General features: G+C 41.8%; 1 protein-coding gene and 1 pseudogene across 1 annotated transcript; both read left to right on the top strand.

Moving 5' to 3' along the window:
• The window catches only part of LOC106562753 (b(0,+)-type amino acid transporter 1-like), a 32,842-nt pseudogene extending 23,073 nt beyond the window's left edge, over positions 1-9,769 (top strand).
• A 1,145-nt stretch (positions 9,770-10,914) lies between these two features.
• Positions 10,915-11,934, top strand: LOC106562752 (acyl-coenzyme A diphosphatase NUDT19-like). Its single transcript, XM_045690390.1, has 2 exons — positions 10,915-11,491; positions 11,529-11,934. The coding sequence occupies exons 1-2, from the start codon at positions 10,974-10,976 to the stop codon at positions 11,770-11,772; spliced, it is 762 nt and encodes a 253-aa protein (XP_045546346.1). The 5' UTR covers positions 10,915-10,973; the 3' UTR covers positions 11,773-11,934.
• Positions 11,935-16,115: the final 4,181 nt, after the last annotated feature.

The following is a 16,115-nucleotide window of genomic DNA, read 5'->3' as shown; positions in this document are numbered from 1 at the left end:
TTTTCCGATGGCAATTGCCAATTGTAACACCCCAAATTTCATGTATGTTAGGTCCCTCAGTCGAGCAGTGAATTTCAAACACAGATTCACCCACAAAGCCCTGGGAGGTTTTGCAATGCCTCGCAAAGAAGGACCCCTATTGGTAGATGGGTAAAAAAGCAGACATTGACATCCCTTTGAGCATGGTGAAGTTATTAATTACACTTTGGATGGTGTATCAATACACACAGTCACTACAAAGATACAGGCGTCCTTCCTAACTCAGTTGCCGGAGAGGAATGAAACCGCTCAAGGATTTCACAAGGAGGCCAATGGTGACTTTAAAACAGTTAGAGTTTAACAACAACATTTCAGTTACTCTACAATACTAACCTAAATTACATTGAAAACAAGGAAGCCTGTACAGAAAAAATAATCCTAAACATGCATCCTGTTTGCAATAAGGCACTAAAGTAAAACTCCCAAAAATGTGGCTAAGAACTGAACTTTATGTCCTGAATACAAAGCGTTATGTTTGGGGCAAATCGAAAACATCACATGACTGAGCACCACTCTTTATATTTTCAAGCATGGTGGTGGCTGCATCATGTTAACTTCTTCGGGATCGGTTACCCTTCCACGGGACGGTTGAGCTAACGTAGGCTAATACAATTAGCATGAGGTTGTAAGTAACAAGAGAATTTCCCAGGACAACTTTTGAACAGAAATGCAACGGTTCATTTGATCAGTCTAAGACTTTGCACATACACTGCTGCCATCTAGTGGCCAAAATCTAAATTGCAGCTGGGCTGGAATAATACATGATGGCCTTTCTCTTGCATTCCAAAGATGATGGTACAAAAAAATACAAAAGAACGGGTATTTTTTTCTTTGTATTATCTTTTACCAGATCTATTGTGTTATATTCTCCTACATTCCTTTCACATTTCCATAAACTTTCAAGTGTTTCCTTTCAAATGGTACCAAGAATATGCATATCCTTGCTTCTAGGCCTGAGTTACAGGCAGTTAGATTTGGGTATGTAATTATAGACAAAAGTTTAAAAAAAATAATAATTAAAAAGGGGCGGACCCTTAAGAGTTTGTTAACAAGAAGACTTTGAATGTTCCTGAGTGGCAAAGTTAGTTTTGACTTAAATCGTGTTGAAAATCTCTGTACCTCGGTTGGTAGAGCATGGTGCTTGTAATGCCAAGATAATAGGTTTAATTCCCAGGACAACACACATTAAAATGTCTGCATGAATGACTAAGTCGCTTGGAATAAAAGTGTCTGCTGAATGGCATATTATATATTATAGCAATGATCAACAACCAACTTGACAGAGCTTGCAGAATTTAAAAAAGAATAATGTGCCTGTAACCTGACCCATCACTTTATACATTACTGCCCCCCAGTGGCCTAACCTGTAACCTGACCCATCACTTTATACATTACTGCCCCACAGTGGCCTAACCTATGACCTGACCCATCACTTTATACATTACTGTCCATTGCATGCATACAGGCCTTTTCGTGGCTTTCTTTTGCAAATGACTATGAATCAACAGACTTATTTCCTAAAACTTGTCAATACTAAATGTCATATTAAGGCAGAGATTCCCAAACTCGGTCCTCGGGATCCCAAGGGGTGCACATTTTGGGTTTTTGCCACACCCGTTGCTGACAGGTGTATACAATCCAGCACACAGCCATGAAATCTCCATAGACAAACATTGGCAGTAGAATGGCCTTACTGAAGAGCTCAGGGACTTTCAACCTGACACCGTCATAGGATGCCACTTTTCCAACAGGTCAGTTTGTCTAATTTCTGCCCTGCTAGAGCTGCCCCGGTCAACTGTAAGTGCTGTTATTGTGAAGTGGAAATGTCTAGGAGCAACAATGTCTCAGCCGCGAAGTAGTAGGCCACACAAGCTAACAGAACGGGACCACCGAGTGCTGAAGCGCATTGTGAGTAAAAATCATCTATCCTCAATTGCAACACTCCACTACTGAGTTACAAACTGCCCCTGGAAGCAACGTCAGCACCATAAGTGTATTTCTGAAAGCTTAATGAAATGGGTTTCCATGGCCGAGCAGCCGCACACAAGCCTTAGATCACCATACGCAATGCCAAGCATCGGGTGGAGGGGTGTAAAGCTCACCGCCATTGGACTCTGGAGCAGTGGAAATGAGTTCTCTAGAGTGATGAATCACGCATCGCCAATCACGCATCGCCATCTGGCAGCCAGACAGACGATACTGGTGACATATTATTTTGTAGCTCACACGGTGCGGGTTCTACAGGCGATTTCATTAAGATTTTGTTGTCCGGATCTTCTCGTGTAGAAAAAAGTCTGCTTTTAGTTTCAGAGGAACCATGTAAGATATATAATAGATGGAGGTTCTGAGGAATGTTGTTTTTTACCAAACCCGCTTTGGTCCAGATGCAAGCGCAGTTTGGCGGGTCATGACTCGACCTTCGCCTCTCCCGAGCCCATTGGGGAGTTGCAGCGATGAGACAAAATCGTAATATCACGAAATTGGGGGGAAAAAATTGGTAAATTACGAAAAAATACACATGGAAAAAAAAAACTTGCAAAGAGCGACTATCCGTACCAAACTTTAGACATTATTCTTCCACCCCTGGATGATAATAGAGAGAAATATGGTGTCTCCTATTGTCCTGGAAGAGGTGGTCCCTTAAACAATGTAATATGGTGTCTCCTATTGCCCTGGAAGAGGTGGTCTCCAGTGATATATCCCTTAAACAATGTAATATGATGTCTCCTATTGTCCTGGAAGAGGTGGTCCCTTAACTTGTTATGGATAGGGGGCAGTATTTTCACGGCCGGATAAAAAACGTACCCGATTTAATCTGATTATTACTCCTGCCCAGAAACTAGAATATGCATATAATTATTAGCTTTGGATAGAAAACACTCCAAAGTTTCTAAAACTGTTTGAATGGTGTCTGTGAGTATAACAGAACTCATTTGGCAGGCCAAAACCTGAGAAGATTCCAAACAGGAAGCGCCCTCTCTGACCATTTCTTGGCCTTCTTGATCATCTCTATCCAAAACAGGGGATCTCTGCTGTAACGTGACATTTTCTAACGCTCCCATAGGCTCTCAGAAGGCGCCAGAACGTTGAATGATGACTTTGCAGGCCATGGCTGAAAAACAGTAGCGCATTTGGTAAGTGGTCGATCTGAGAACAATGAGACTGGTGCACGAGACGACTCCATGTTTACATTTTCAGTCTTTGAACGAAAACAACGACTCCCGGTCGGAATATTATCACTTTTTTTACGAGAAAAATCGCATAAAAATTGATTTTAAACAGCGTTTGACATGCTTCGAAAGTACGGTAATGGAATATTTTGAAATTTTTTGGTTACGAAACGCGCCGGGCGCGTCACCCTTCGTTACCCTTCGGATAGTGTCTTGAACGCACAACAAAACGCCACTATTTGGATATAACTATTGCTTATTTGGAACCAAACCAACATTTGTTATTGAATTAGAAGTCCTGGGAGTGCATTCTGACGAAGAACAGCAAAGGTAATCCAATTTTTCTTATAGTAAATCTGAGTTTGGTGAGTACCAAACTTGGTGGGTGTCAAAATAGCTAGCCCGTGATGGCCGGGCTATCTACTCAGAATATTGCAAAATGTGCTTTCACCGAAAAGCTATTTTAAAATTGGACATAGCGAGTGCATAGAGGAGTTCAGTATCTATAATTCTTAAAATAATTATGTTTTTTGTGAACGTTTATCGTGAGTAATTTAGTAAATTCACCGGAAGTTTGCTAGTTCTGAACGTCACATGCTAATGTAAAAAGCTGGTTTTTGATATAAATATGAACTTGATTGAACAAAACATGCATGTATTGTATAACATAATGTCCTAGGGGTGTCATCTGATGAAGATCATCAAAGGTTAGTGCTGCATTTAGCTGTGGTTTGGATTTATGTGACATTATATGCTAGCTTGAAAAATGGGTGTCTGATTATTTCTGGCTGGGTACTCTGCTGACATAATCTAATGTTTTGCTTTCATTGTAAAGCCTTTTTGAAATCGGACAGTGTGGTTAGATAAAGGAGAGTCTTGTCTTTAAAATGCTGTGAAATAGTCATATGTTTGAAAAATTGAAGTTTTTGCATTTTTGAGGAATTTGTAATTCGCGCCACCTTTATCATTGGATATTGGAGCAGGTGTTCCGCTAGCGGAACGTCTAGATGTAAGAGGTTTGGGTCAAACGTTTCAGGTAACCTTCCACAAGCTTCCCACAATAAGTTGGGTGAATTTTGGCCCATTCTTCCTGACAGAGTTGGTGTAACTGAGTCAGGTTTGTAGGCCTCCTTGCTCGCACACACTTTTTCAGTTCTACCCACAAATGTTCTATAGGATTGAGGTCAGGGCTTTGTGATGGCCACTCCAATACCTTGACTTTGTTGTCCTTAACCTCTATGGGCTAGGTGGGACGCTAGCGTGCCACCCGTGGTGCACTCCATCAACAGCAGGTGCATTTCAAGAGCGGCAAATTTGAATCCAAATAAATGTCAAAATTCAAATTTTTCAAAAATACAACTATTTTACACCATTTGAAAGATAAACATCTCCTTAATCTAACCACGTTTTACGATTTCAAAAAGGTTTTACGGCGAAAGCATAAATTTAGAGTATGTTAGGACAGTACATTTACAAGAGTTGTGTGTAATGTTTTGTCAAGTCAAAGACAGGGTCACCAAAACCATAAAACCAGCTAAAATGATGCACTAACCTTTTACAATCTCCATCAGATGACACTCCTAGGACATTATGTTAGACAATGCATGCATTTTTAGTTCTATCAAGTTCATATTTATATCCAAAAACAGCGTTTTACTATGGCATTGATGTTGAGGAAATCGTTTCCCTCCAACAACCGGCAGTCAAGTCAGCGTCACAAATTAAATAATTAAAATTAGAAAACATTGGTAAAATATTATATTGTCATTTAAAGAATTATAGATTTACATCTCTTGAACGCAATCAACTTGCCAGATTTAAAAATAACCTTACTGGGAAATCACACTTTGCAATAATCTGAGCACTGCGCCCAGAAAAATACGCGTTGCGATACAGACTAGACGTCATGTTGGGGAGATCTAAAATCGAAAATACTATGTAAATAATCCATTACCTTTGATTCTCTTCATCAGATGTCACTTCCAGGTATCACAGGTCCATAACGAATGTAGTTTTGTTCAAAAAAGCTCATCATTTATGTCCAAAAATCTCCGTCTTGTTAGCACATGATCTAAGCCAGCCGGACTTCTCGTCATGAACGAGGGGAAAAAATATATTTACGTTCGTTCAAACATGTCAAACGTTGTATAGCATAAATCATTAGGGCCTTTTTTAACCAGAACATGAATAATATTCAAGGTGGACGAATGCATACTCTTTTATAACGTATTGGAACGAGGGTACCCAACATGAACTCGCGCGCCAGGTGTCTAATGGGACATCATCGTTCCATGGCTCTTGTTCGGTCAGATCTCCCTCCAGAAGGCTCAAAACACTTTGTAAAGGCTGGTGACATCTAGTGGAAGCAATAGGAAGTGCCAAAATATTCCTCAGCCCCTGTGTTTTTCAATGGGATAGGTTTAAAGTCAATACAACACATCAGGTATCCACTTCCTGTCAGAAAATGTCTCAGGGTTTTGCCTGCCAAATGAGTTCTGTTATACTCACAGACACCATTCAAACAGTTTTAGAAACTTTAGAGTGTTTTCTATCCATATATAATAAGTATATGCATATTCTAGTTACTGGGTAGGATTAGTAACCAGATTAAATCGGGTACATTTTTTTTATCCAGACGTGCAAATGCTGCCCCCTAGCCCTAACAGGTTAAGCCACTCTGCCACAACTTTGGAAGTATGCTTGGGGTCATTGTCCATTTGGAAGACCCATTTGCGACCCAAGCTTTAACTTCCTGAATGATGTCTTGAGATTTTGCTTCAATATATCCACATAATTTTCCTCCCTCATGATGCCATCTATTTTGTGAAGTGCACCAGTCCCTCCTGCAGCAAAGCACCCCCACAACATGATGCTGCCACCCCCGTGCGTCACGGTTGGGATGATGTTCTTCAGCTTGCAAGCCTCCCCTTTATTCCTCCATACATAACGATGGTCATTATGGCCAAACAGTTCTATTTTTGTTTCATCAGACCAGAGGACATTTCTCCAAAAAGTACGATCTTTGTCCCCATGTGCAGCTGCAAACCGTAGTCTGGCTTTTATATGGCAGTTTGTGAGCAGTGGCTTCTTCCTTGCTGAGCGTCCTTTCAGGTTATGTTGATATAGGACTCCTTTTACTGTGGATATAGATACTTTTGTACCTGTTTCCTCCAGCATCTTCACAAGGTCCTTTGCGGTTGTTCTGGGATTGATTTGCACTTTTCGCACCAAAGTACGTTCATCTCAACAGAACTCGTCTCCTTCCTGAGCGGTATGACGGCTGCGTGGTCCCATGGTGTTTATACTTGCATAGTATTGTTTGTCCAGATGAACGTGATACCTTCAGGCGTTTGGAAATTGCTTCCAAGGATGAACCAGACTTGTGGAAGTCTACAATTATTTTTATTTTTTTTAGGTCTTGGCTGATTTTCTTTTGATTTTCCCATGATGTCAAGCAAAGAGGCACTGAGTTTGAAGGTAGACCTTGAAATACATCCACAGGTACACCTCCAATTGACTCAAATGATGTCAATTAGCCTATCAGAAGCCTCTAAAGCCATGACATCATTTTCTGGAACTTTCCAAGCTGTTTAATCTTAGGGCTCAAATCCCGTTTAATGGATTGACAACAGCCAGTGAAAGTGCAGGGCGCCAAATTCAAATAACAAAAATATCATAATTAAAATTCCTCAAGCATACAAGTATTATACACCATTTTAAAGATAAACTTCTTGTTAATCCAATCACCGTGTCCGATTTCAAAAAGGTTTTACAGCGAAAGCACACCATACGATTGTTAGGACAGCGCCTTGTCACAAAAAAACAGCAATTTTCCAGCCAAAGAGAGGAGTCACAAAAAACAGAAATAGAGAACGTTAATCACTAACCTTTGATCTTCATCAGATGGCACTCATAGGACTTCATGTTACACAATACATGTATGTTTTGTTCAATAAAGTTCATATTTATATCCAAAAATCTCAGTTTACATTGGCTCGTTTACTTTGGGCTCCTCATTCATCCGGATGTGAAAATACTGCCCCCTTTCCCAAACAGGTTTTAACAAGAAATTTGTGGAGTGGTTAAAAAACTAGTTTTAATGACTCCAACCTAAGTGTATGTAAACTTCCGACTTCAACTGTATATCCCTTAAATAATGTAATATGGTGTCTCCTATTGCCCTGGAAGAGGTGGTCTCCACTGATAGACCATCTCTCAGTAAATGTACACTACGCTTTGGTCCTATTATTGCTCAAGCAGTATCTATTTGGTGGAAAATGTAACTGGGAATCAAAATGGCATACCCATACTCCTATATTTCACAATAATGCCTTGCGATCTGGAGGGTGGTCCAAATGTAGAGTCTGTACCCTTAGAGATGCCAATCTGGACCCTTAGAGATGCCAATCTGGACCCTTAGAGATATTGTGGACCGTAATGTTTTGAGAACATTCCAAGCTCTGAAAGACCCATTACCAGGCTCAAAGACACATATACATTACCAGGCAAATCCTTTTTTCTGTATTTACATCTTAGGTCAGCCATGCTGGCCTCTGGAGTCCCTTGGGAAATACAACTACCGAACCATCCTATGATGGGATTTATAAATACATTTCCTGGGCTCCTGAAAGGACTGATCTTTATATATGAACAACTCTTGGAAAGCTCATATTCTGAGCATTAAAAAAGTATGGTCCACAGATCTAAATGAATCTGAACAGCCTTTTAACTGGAACAGAATATGGAAAAATATGACCTTGACATCCTGTAATCCAAACTATCAAGTTATACATTTTTTAAGTTCATTCACAGGAAACATTTTAAGATGAAATTGGCTCCAACTGTTCACTGAAACCTGTAGGAAACTGAAATTCCCATAGAAGAACGTTGTTTTTTAATGTTCTCTGAACTATTTGAGAACATTTCCAATGTCAGACCAGTCGGAGAACATTGCTAGAATATTACCAGAAATGAAATGTAACTATGTTTGTACTTTTAGGGAAAGTTCTGTTTAAAGTAATGAAATACCAAGAAATAACGTTTTTTTTCTTGTCAAGTTCCTTAAATGTGCTGCTTCAGTTTACCCTGTTGTTGTGGTGGTTGTAGGGTATTCTGGCCGTATTCTACATTATCCCAGCAGACATCAACACCCTGATCAACTACTTTAGTTTCGCCCAGTGGGCTTTCTACGGTCTCACAGCTCTCGCTCTCATCGTCATGCGCTTCACCAGGAAGGAACTCAAGAGGCCCGTCAAGGTAAGACTAGACTCACATTGTCATACATCCAAGTCCTGTATATTAATTTTTGTATTTAACCTTTTATTTAACTGGGCAAGTCAGTTAAGAACAAATTCTTATTTTCAATGACGGCCTAGGAACAGTGGGTTAACTGCCTTGTTCAGGGGCAGAATGATTTTTTTTTTACCTTGTCAGCTCGGGGATTCTATCTAGCAACCTTTCAGTTACTGGCCCAAAGCTCTAACCAGTAGGCTACCTGCAGCCCCTCATCTCTTGGCTATTGGAAGAACATAGTTATAACTATCAGGTTGAACTCATGGATGGTCAGTCCTAACATCCATAGCTCTGTCTATACATTTTAGAGTGGTTACATTTCTCCAGCCACATCCCTCAGCTGGTTACCACAACAAATGGGGTGGTAACCGCTTTGATGTTTTTCTGAATCCTAGATTCCCTTAACCTGTTTTTAGAGCAATACTGTCCGAGATCCCTCCTGTGAGACTGACAGGTGGTTATGTCCTGGTTGTCCCCCAACAGTGTCCCATGCCCATAGCAGTGCTGGTGGTGATAGTGTCCTGCTACCTGGTCCTAGCACCTATCATAGACAAGCCAGAGCTGGAGTATCTGTACTGTACCATCTTCATCCTCAGCGGTCTGCTGCTCTACTTCCCCTTCGTACACCGCAAGTTCAGCTGGACACGCAGGGTCATGAGTGAGTAACGACCCACTGCTCAGAGTTGTTGACGCTTGAGGGTTGGAGAGAGACTTTATCCCAAAATGGGCCCCCTATTCCCTTTGTAGTGCACTAGAAGACAACACTGCCTTTATCCCAAAATGGCCCCCTATTCCCTCTGTAGTGCACTAGAAGACAACACTGTCTGTGTCCCAAATAGTTCCCTGTGTAGTGCACTTACCTATGGGCCCTGGTGAAAGGTAGTGCACTATAATATAGGGGATAGGGTGCCATTTGGGAAGCAAACACTATCTTCTGCAACTTGGGTCTTTTTTATGTATCAAAATGTTTTATTCCTCAGTGAGGGGTACTGGAGTTCTTCCCCTTTAGATAATTCCAGTCATTGTGGAGTTCAACTCAGAAGGTCACAGAGCCTATAGATCATGCTGTGATTGGGCTGATGTCACCTTTATTAACCTTTTTATTAAAGTTATTTATTATTAACCTTTAATTAGCCTGATTGGTCCAATCTGACCTTTAACCTTTCACCTCCCCTGCAGGGCCAATCACCATGCACCTCCAGCTGCTGATGGAGGTCGTTCCTCCTGAGAAAAACGAATAGAGGAAGATAATAAACAGCCTAAACTGACTGATGTGGACAAATGTATTTTACTGCATCCCAAATGGTACCCTATTCCCTATGTGGGGCACTACCCCATAGGCTCTAGTCAAAAGTAGTGCACCACATAGGGTGCCATTTGAGACGCAAGCTTAGAAAACACAGACTGTCTCATAATGAAGGTACTGTCTCATAATGAAGGTACTGTCTCATAATGAAGGTACTGTCTCATAATGCTGGAAATGCTGGAATCCTGTCTGTTTCTCTCCTATGAGACTATCGCCAATATAGATGGTCTATATAATGCCCCTCTGTGTTTAAACTCTGCTTAGGAGGACATATTTGCTTTTAGGACACTGCCAATATATATATTGAAGACAGAGAGGCTCAGCTTGGCAGGTTGGCAGCAGCCGTCTACACGGTCTGGATCCCAAACGAATTGACTGGAAACAGGAGGTCAACGGCTGCGTCTCAAATCGCACCCTATGCCCTAGGGAACGGGGCGCCATTTGAGACGCTGACAATATGCTGTTCTTGTACATGACTAGAGAGAACATAATAGACCAAAATGATGTCATTATTTTTTCTTGTCCTCGACATTGTTTAAAATCTCTCATGTTTGCGCTGTTCAAGCACTTCTATATTATCTATGGTTTTAATAGTTATTTGACAAGTTAAAAGACATATTTGTCCCTTGTTGTCTTCTATCTCGTCCACCAGCGGCCAGTTGAACCTGGGGACACGGGTCATCTTATACTGCCTGCTGTGTGATGTCACTCTAAACTGAATGTAGATTTTATACTACTGAATTCAACGTTTCAAAACCCCTTCTCTTCTTGGACTTGAAAAGTAGATAGTGAGTTGTTGTGTTTGTGAATAAAATGGCTTTCCCTTCAATTGTAATTCAACCCCACAAATCAATTCATTTTTGTCATGCTATAAAAAGTTGACAGTATCTGTTTACTAACCAGAAACATCAATCACTTTCCTGAACTTTAACCTTCACCCCCAGTTTAATGACCATCTTGAACTGCGTTGATAGAGGCTATGGTGAGATCAGTCATCCACAACAGTAGGTGGCGTAGTAACACAACACACCGGAAACACGGTTCTTCTTCTACGCCCTTGACCTTCCTGCTCATATGACGACACATCAACACAATAACGTTTGACAATTTGCTGATGTGGACTTTTTGCTTCAGAATAACATTATTGGAAATGAGAGAATAAAAGGATGAATACGGCTCTGAGACACTGGAAGGAAGCCGCGACGGTCATACTAGCTGCTGGTACGAGACATAAACTCACTGTAGATAGTTTGACAAGGTGCGTCGATAAAGGCACCTCTACACCTGTCATCAGTGGACATCCCAACTTGCCTGACAGGTTCGCCTTCGACTATGAAGTGTTGTTGTTGAAACGAAGCGGTACGAGTCGTTTCATGCCGAATGCTTATGTCTTTCTCGGCGGTATGGTGGATCTGTCAGATTTCTTAAGTCAATGGCTTGATCTTTTTAAATCTTTTTGGAGCTTACTGAATTTTGGACTGGGATTTGTGAAACAGCCTCCGGAGACGAGACCTATCTTCTCCACAGACAGAAAGAAACTGGGTTCTCCCTTTCCAGGAGACGTCGCATTGAGAATCTGTGCAGTGAGGGAAACGTTTGAGGAGTCAGGTGTACTTCTAGTCGTGCCAAAAGAGGAAGAGAGTATTTTACTTAATAACAGCATCGAGAACAACAGATACAGTCAGTCTGAATTAACCAGAATAACCGATCTCTGTGACAAGTGAATTGGTTAAATGGAGAGTGCTGGTAAATGAGAACCCCTCTAACTTCATCAGGATGTGCAGGGAGCTGGAGTGTCTACCTAACTGGGGTCTGCATGAATGGGGTAACTGGCTGACCCCTACTGGTGTGTACGGGAAACAGAGGAGGTACGACACGGCCTTCTACATCTGCTGCTTGCAGGAAACACCACCTCACACCATGCAAGACGAGAAGGAAATTGTGCACTTTAAGGTGATCCCATAGCTTAGTAAGGTGAAAGTGTATTTTATTGTGGTGTTAAGCGACTCTGTATTCATTCATGATGTATTCATCAGTTCATAATATTGTTGTAAACTGTTCATTTAATCTTAGTCGAACCTAAATTTACATGAAGGGTCTGATTAAAAGATGGCACCGAAGAACATGGCTGACGTTTTACATTCTCCCAACCAATTGTGCTATTTTGTGTTTTTTTATTTATTTATTTATTATATTTTTTTTGCTTAACTTATTTTTGAAGTTATTGTGTACATGATGTTGCTGCTACCGTCTCTTATGACCGAAAATAACTTCTGGACATCAGAAAAGCGACTACTCACCACGGACTGGAATAAACTTTTTCCTTTAACGAGTCTGATGAGAAGGATATCATGCTTGACATTAAAAACTAACATTTTATGTTTCACCAAGACGTGTCTGAACGAAGAGGCGGACAACATAGAGCTCGCAGGATTTTCCATGTACTGGCAGAACAGAGACGCTACCTGTGGTAAGACGAGGGGTATATGTGTCTTTTTGTCAATAACAGCTAGTGAGCGATGTCTAATATTAAAGAAGTCTCGAGGTATTGCTCGCCTGAGGTAGAGTACCTCATGATAAGCTGTAGACCACATTATGTACCAAGAGAGTTCTCATCTGTATTATTCGTAGCCACCTATTTACCACCACAGACCGATGCTGGCACTAAGACCGCTCTCAACCAACTCTATAAGGCCATAAGCAAAGAAGAAAATATTCACCCAGAGGCGGTGCTCCTAGTGGCCGGGGACTTTAATGCAGGCAAATTAAATCAGTTTTACCAAATTTTTACCAGCATGTCACGTGCAATCAGGGGGAAAAAAATTCCTACACCACCTTTACTCCACACACAGAGATGCAAACAAAGCTCTCCCTCTCCCTCCATTTAGAAAATCTGACCATAATTCTATCCTCATGATTCCTGCTAACAAGCTAAAACTAAAGCAGGAAGTACCAGTGACTCGCTCAATACGGAAGTGGTCAGATGACGCGGATGCTAAGCTACAGGACTGTTTTGCTGCACAGACTGGAATCAGACTCTGCATCAATGATGTCGTCCACACAGTGACTGTACGTACATATCCCAACTAGAAGCCATGGATTAAAGGCAACATCAGCATCGAGCTAAAGGCTAGAGCTGCCGCTTTCAAGGAGCGGGAGACTAATCCGGACACTTATAAGAAATCCCGCTATGCCCTTCAGACGAACCATCAAACAAGCAAAGCGTCAATACAGGATTAAGATTGAACCCTACTACACCGGCTCTGACGCTCGTCGGATGTGGCAGGGTTTGAAAACTATTACGGACTACAAAGGGAAAACCAGACGCGAGCTGCCCAGTGATGCGAGCCTACCAGATGAGCTTAATGCCTTTCATGCTCGCTTCGAGGCAGGCAACACTGAAGCATGCATGAGAGCACCAGCTGTTCTGGATGACTGTGATAACGCTCTCGGTAGCCAATGTGAACAACACCTTTAAACAGGTCAACATTCACAAAGCCGCTGGGCCAGACGGATTACCAGGACGTGTACTCAAAGCATGCGCGGACCAACTGTCAAGTGTCTTCACTGACATGTCCAACCTCTCCCTGACCGAGTCTGTAATACCTACATCTTTCAAGCAGACCACCATAGTCCCTGTGCCCAAGGAAGCGAAGATAACCTGCCTAAATGATTTACCACCCCGTGGCACTCACATTGGTAGCCATGAAGTGCTTTGAAAGGCTGGTCATGGCTCACATCAACAGCATCCTCCCGGACACCCTAGACCCACTCCAATTTGCATACCGCCCAAACAGATCCACAGATGACGCAATATCAATCGCACTCCACACTGCCCTTTCTCACCTGTACAAAAGGAACATCTATGTGAGAATGTTGTTCATTGACTACAGCTCAGCGTTCAACACCATAGTGCCTTAGCTCATCACTAAGCTAAGAACCCTGGGACTAAACACCTCCCTCTGCAACTGGATCCTGGACTTCATGACGGGCCGCCCCCAGGTGGTAAGAGTAGGCAACAACACGTCTGCCACGCTGATCCTTAACACTGGGGCCATTCAGGGGTGTGTACTTAGTCCCCTCCTGTATTCCCTGTTCACCCACGACTGAGTGGCCAAACACAACTCCAACACCATCATTAAGTTTGCTGACGACACAACAGTGGTAGGCCTGATCACCGACAACGATGAGACGGCCTATAGGGAGGAGGTCAGAGAACTGGCAGTGTGGTTCCAGGACAACAACCTCTCCTTCAACGTGAACAAGACTAAGGAGCTGATTGTGGACTACAGGAAAAGGCGGGCTGAACAGGCCCCCATTTACATCGCCCGGCTGTAGTGGAGTGGGTCAAGAGTTTGAAATTCAAACAAGGTCCAAACATACCAAGACAGTCATGAAGAGGGCACGACAAAACCTTTAACCCCTCAGGAGACTGAAAAGACTTGGCATGGGTCCCCAGATCCTCAAAAGGTTCTACAGCTGCACCATCGAGAGCATCCTGACCGGTTGCATCACCACCTGGTATGGCAACAGCTCAGAATCTGACGGTAAGCCAGCACCATCTTCAGATTAGCCTTTACGTCAGTAGCCCTACCCCCTGGGTAACAGTGTATAAACGCCGGATGATTCGTTTTTAAGTCTAATATTGCGGGTAATGGAGTCGCCAATGACTAGAGTTTTCAATTTGTCAGAGCTAATGGTGGGAGGCTTTGGCGGCTCAGATCCCATAACAGGTGAAGGAGAGACCTGAGAAGGCTCGGACTCTGACTCGCTGCTTAATGGGGAGAATCGGTTGAAAGTTTCTTTCTTTCGGCTGAATGAGCGACAACGGTTGAGCGTCCCTACAGCATTTCTTTCCAGAAGCCTTGAGAAAATTGTCCGGTGCGGGGACTGTGCGAGGGGGTTTATACTACTATCTGTACTGGTGGCACAGAGCTGTTTCATCCTTTCCTACAATTAAATCACCCTTGCATAACGATTTCATCTGAAGCTGGGCTTGCAACTCGTCTATCCTCACCATAAGGCGATCGTTCTCCTGTATATTATGATAACAGCGACTATAATGAAATGGCATAGTGTTAATGTTACTACTTAGCTTCGGCTGGTGGAGGTCCTGGAGAACCATGTCAGAATAAAGCATCCGGAGTGAAAAAGTTGGTAAATGTGATAAATGCAGAGTTTTAAACGGTCATTAAAAGTAAAACATGAAACATTTTGCAGACAACCAAGTAGCAACAAACAACACTTTGTCTTCCAGGTATCAATAGACTTTGTCTTCCAGGTATCAATAGACTTTGTCTTCCAGGTATCAATAGACTTTGTCTTCCAGGTATCAATAGACTTTGTCTTTCAGGAGAGTCAACGGCCTGTATCTTCAAAACATGAATCTGGACTAGAGGTCGACTGATTATGATTTTTCAACTCCGATACCGATTATTGGAGGAACAAAAAAAGCTGACAACGAATCGTCTGATTTTTATATATATTTGTAATAATGACAATTACAACAATACTGAACAAACACCTTTATTTGCACTTAATATAATAGATTTTATTTATGTATTTAGTCTCAAATAAATAATGAAACATGTTCAATTTGGTTTAAATAATGCAAAAACACAGTGTTGGAGAAGAAAGTAAAAGTGCAATATGTGCCATGTAAAAAAGCTAAGGTTTAAGTTCCTTGCTCAAAACATGAGAACATATGAAAGCTGGTGGTTCCTTTTAACATGAGTCTTCAATATTCCCAGGTAAGATGTTTTAGGTTGTAGACATTATAGGAATTAAAGGACTATTTCTCTCTATACCTTTTGTATTTCACATACCTTTGACTATTGGATGTTCTTATAGGCACTTTAGTATTGCCAGCCTAATCTCGGGAGTTGATAGGGTTGAAGTCATAAACAGAGCTGTGCTTTAAGCACAGCGAAGAGCTGCTGGCAAACGCAGGAAAGTGCTGTTTGAATGAATGCTTACGAGCCTGCTGCTGCCTACCACCGCTCAGTCAGACTGCTCTATCAAATATCAAATCATAGACTTAATTATAACATAATAAACACACAGAAATACGAGCCTTAGGTCATTAATATGGTCAAATCCGGAAACCACCAATTCGAAAACAAAACGTTTATTCTTTCAGTGAAATACGGAACCGTTCTGTATTTTATCTAACGGGTGGCATCCCTAAGTCTAAATATTGCTGTTACGTTGCACAACCTTCAATGTTATGTCATAATTATGTGATAAATCTGGCAAATTAATTACGGTCTTTGTTAGGAAGAAATTATCTTCACACAGTTCTCAACGAG

The sequence above is a fragment of the Salmo salar genome, chromosome ssa11 (assembly GCF_905237065.1).
Source record: "Salmo salar chromosome ssa11, Ssal_v3.1, whole genome shotgun sequence".
Classification (NCBI taxonomy): Eukaryota; Metazoa; Chordata; class Actinopteri; order Salmoniformes; family Salmonidae; genus Salmo; species Salmo salar.
The sequence above is the reverse complement of the archived record's forward strand: the minus strand, read 5'-3'. Positions and strand labels throughout refer to the sequence as shown.

What these genes read in the sequence shown, in the direction of transcription:
- LOC106562752 (XM_045690390.1), top strand. Translation starts at nt 10,974, where the DNA reads ATGAATACGGCTCTGAGACACTGGAAGGAAGCCGCGACGGTCATACTA. An exon ending in GAGAACAACAGATACAGTCA is followed by an intron (nt 11,492 to 11,528) that starts GTCTGAATTAAC and finishes CTCTGTGACAAG; the next exon opens with TGAATTGGTTAAATGGAGAG.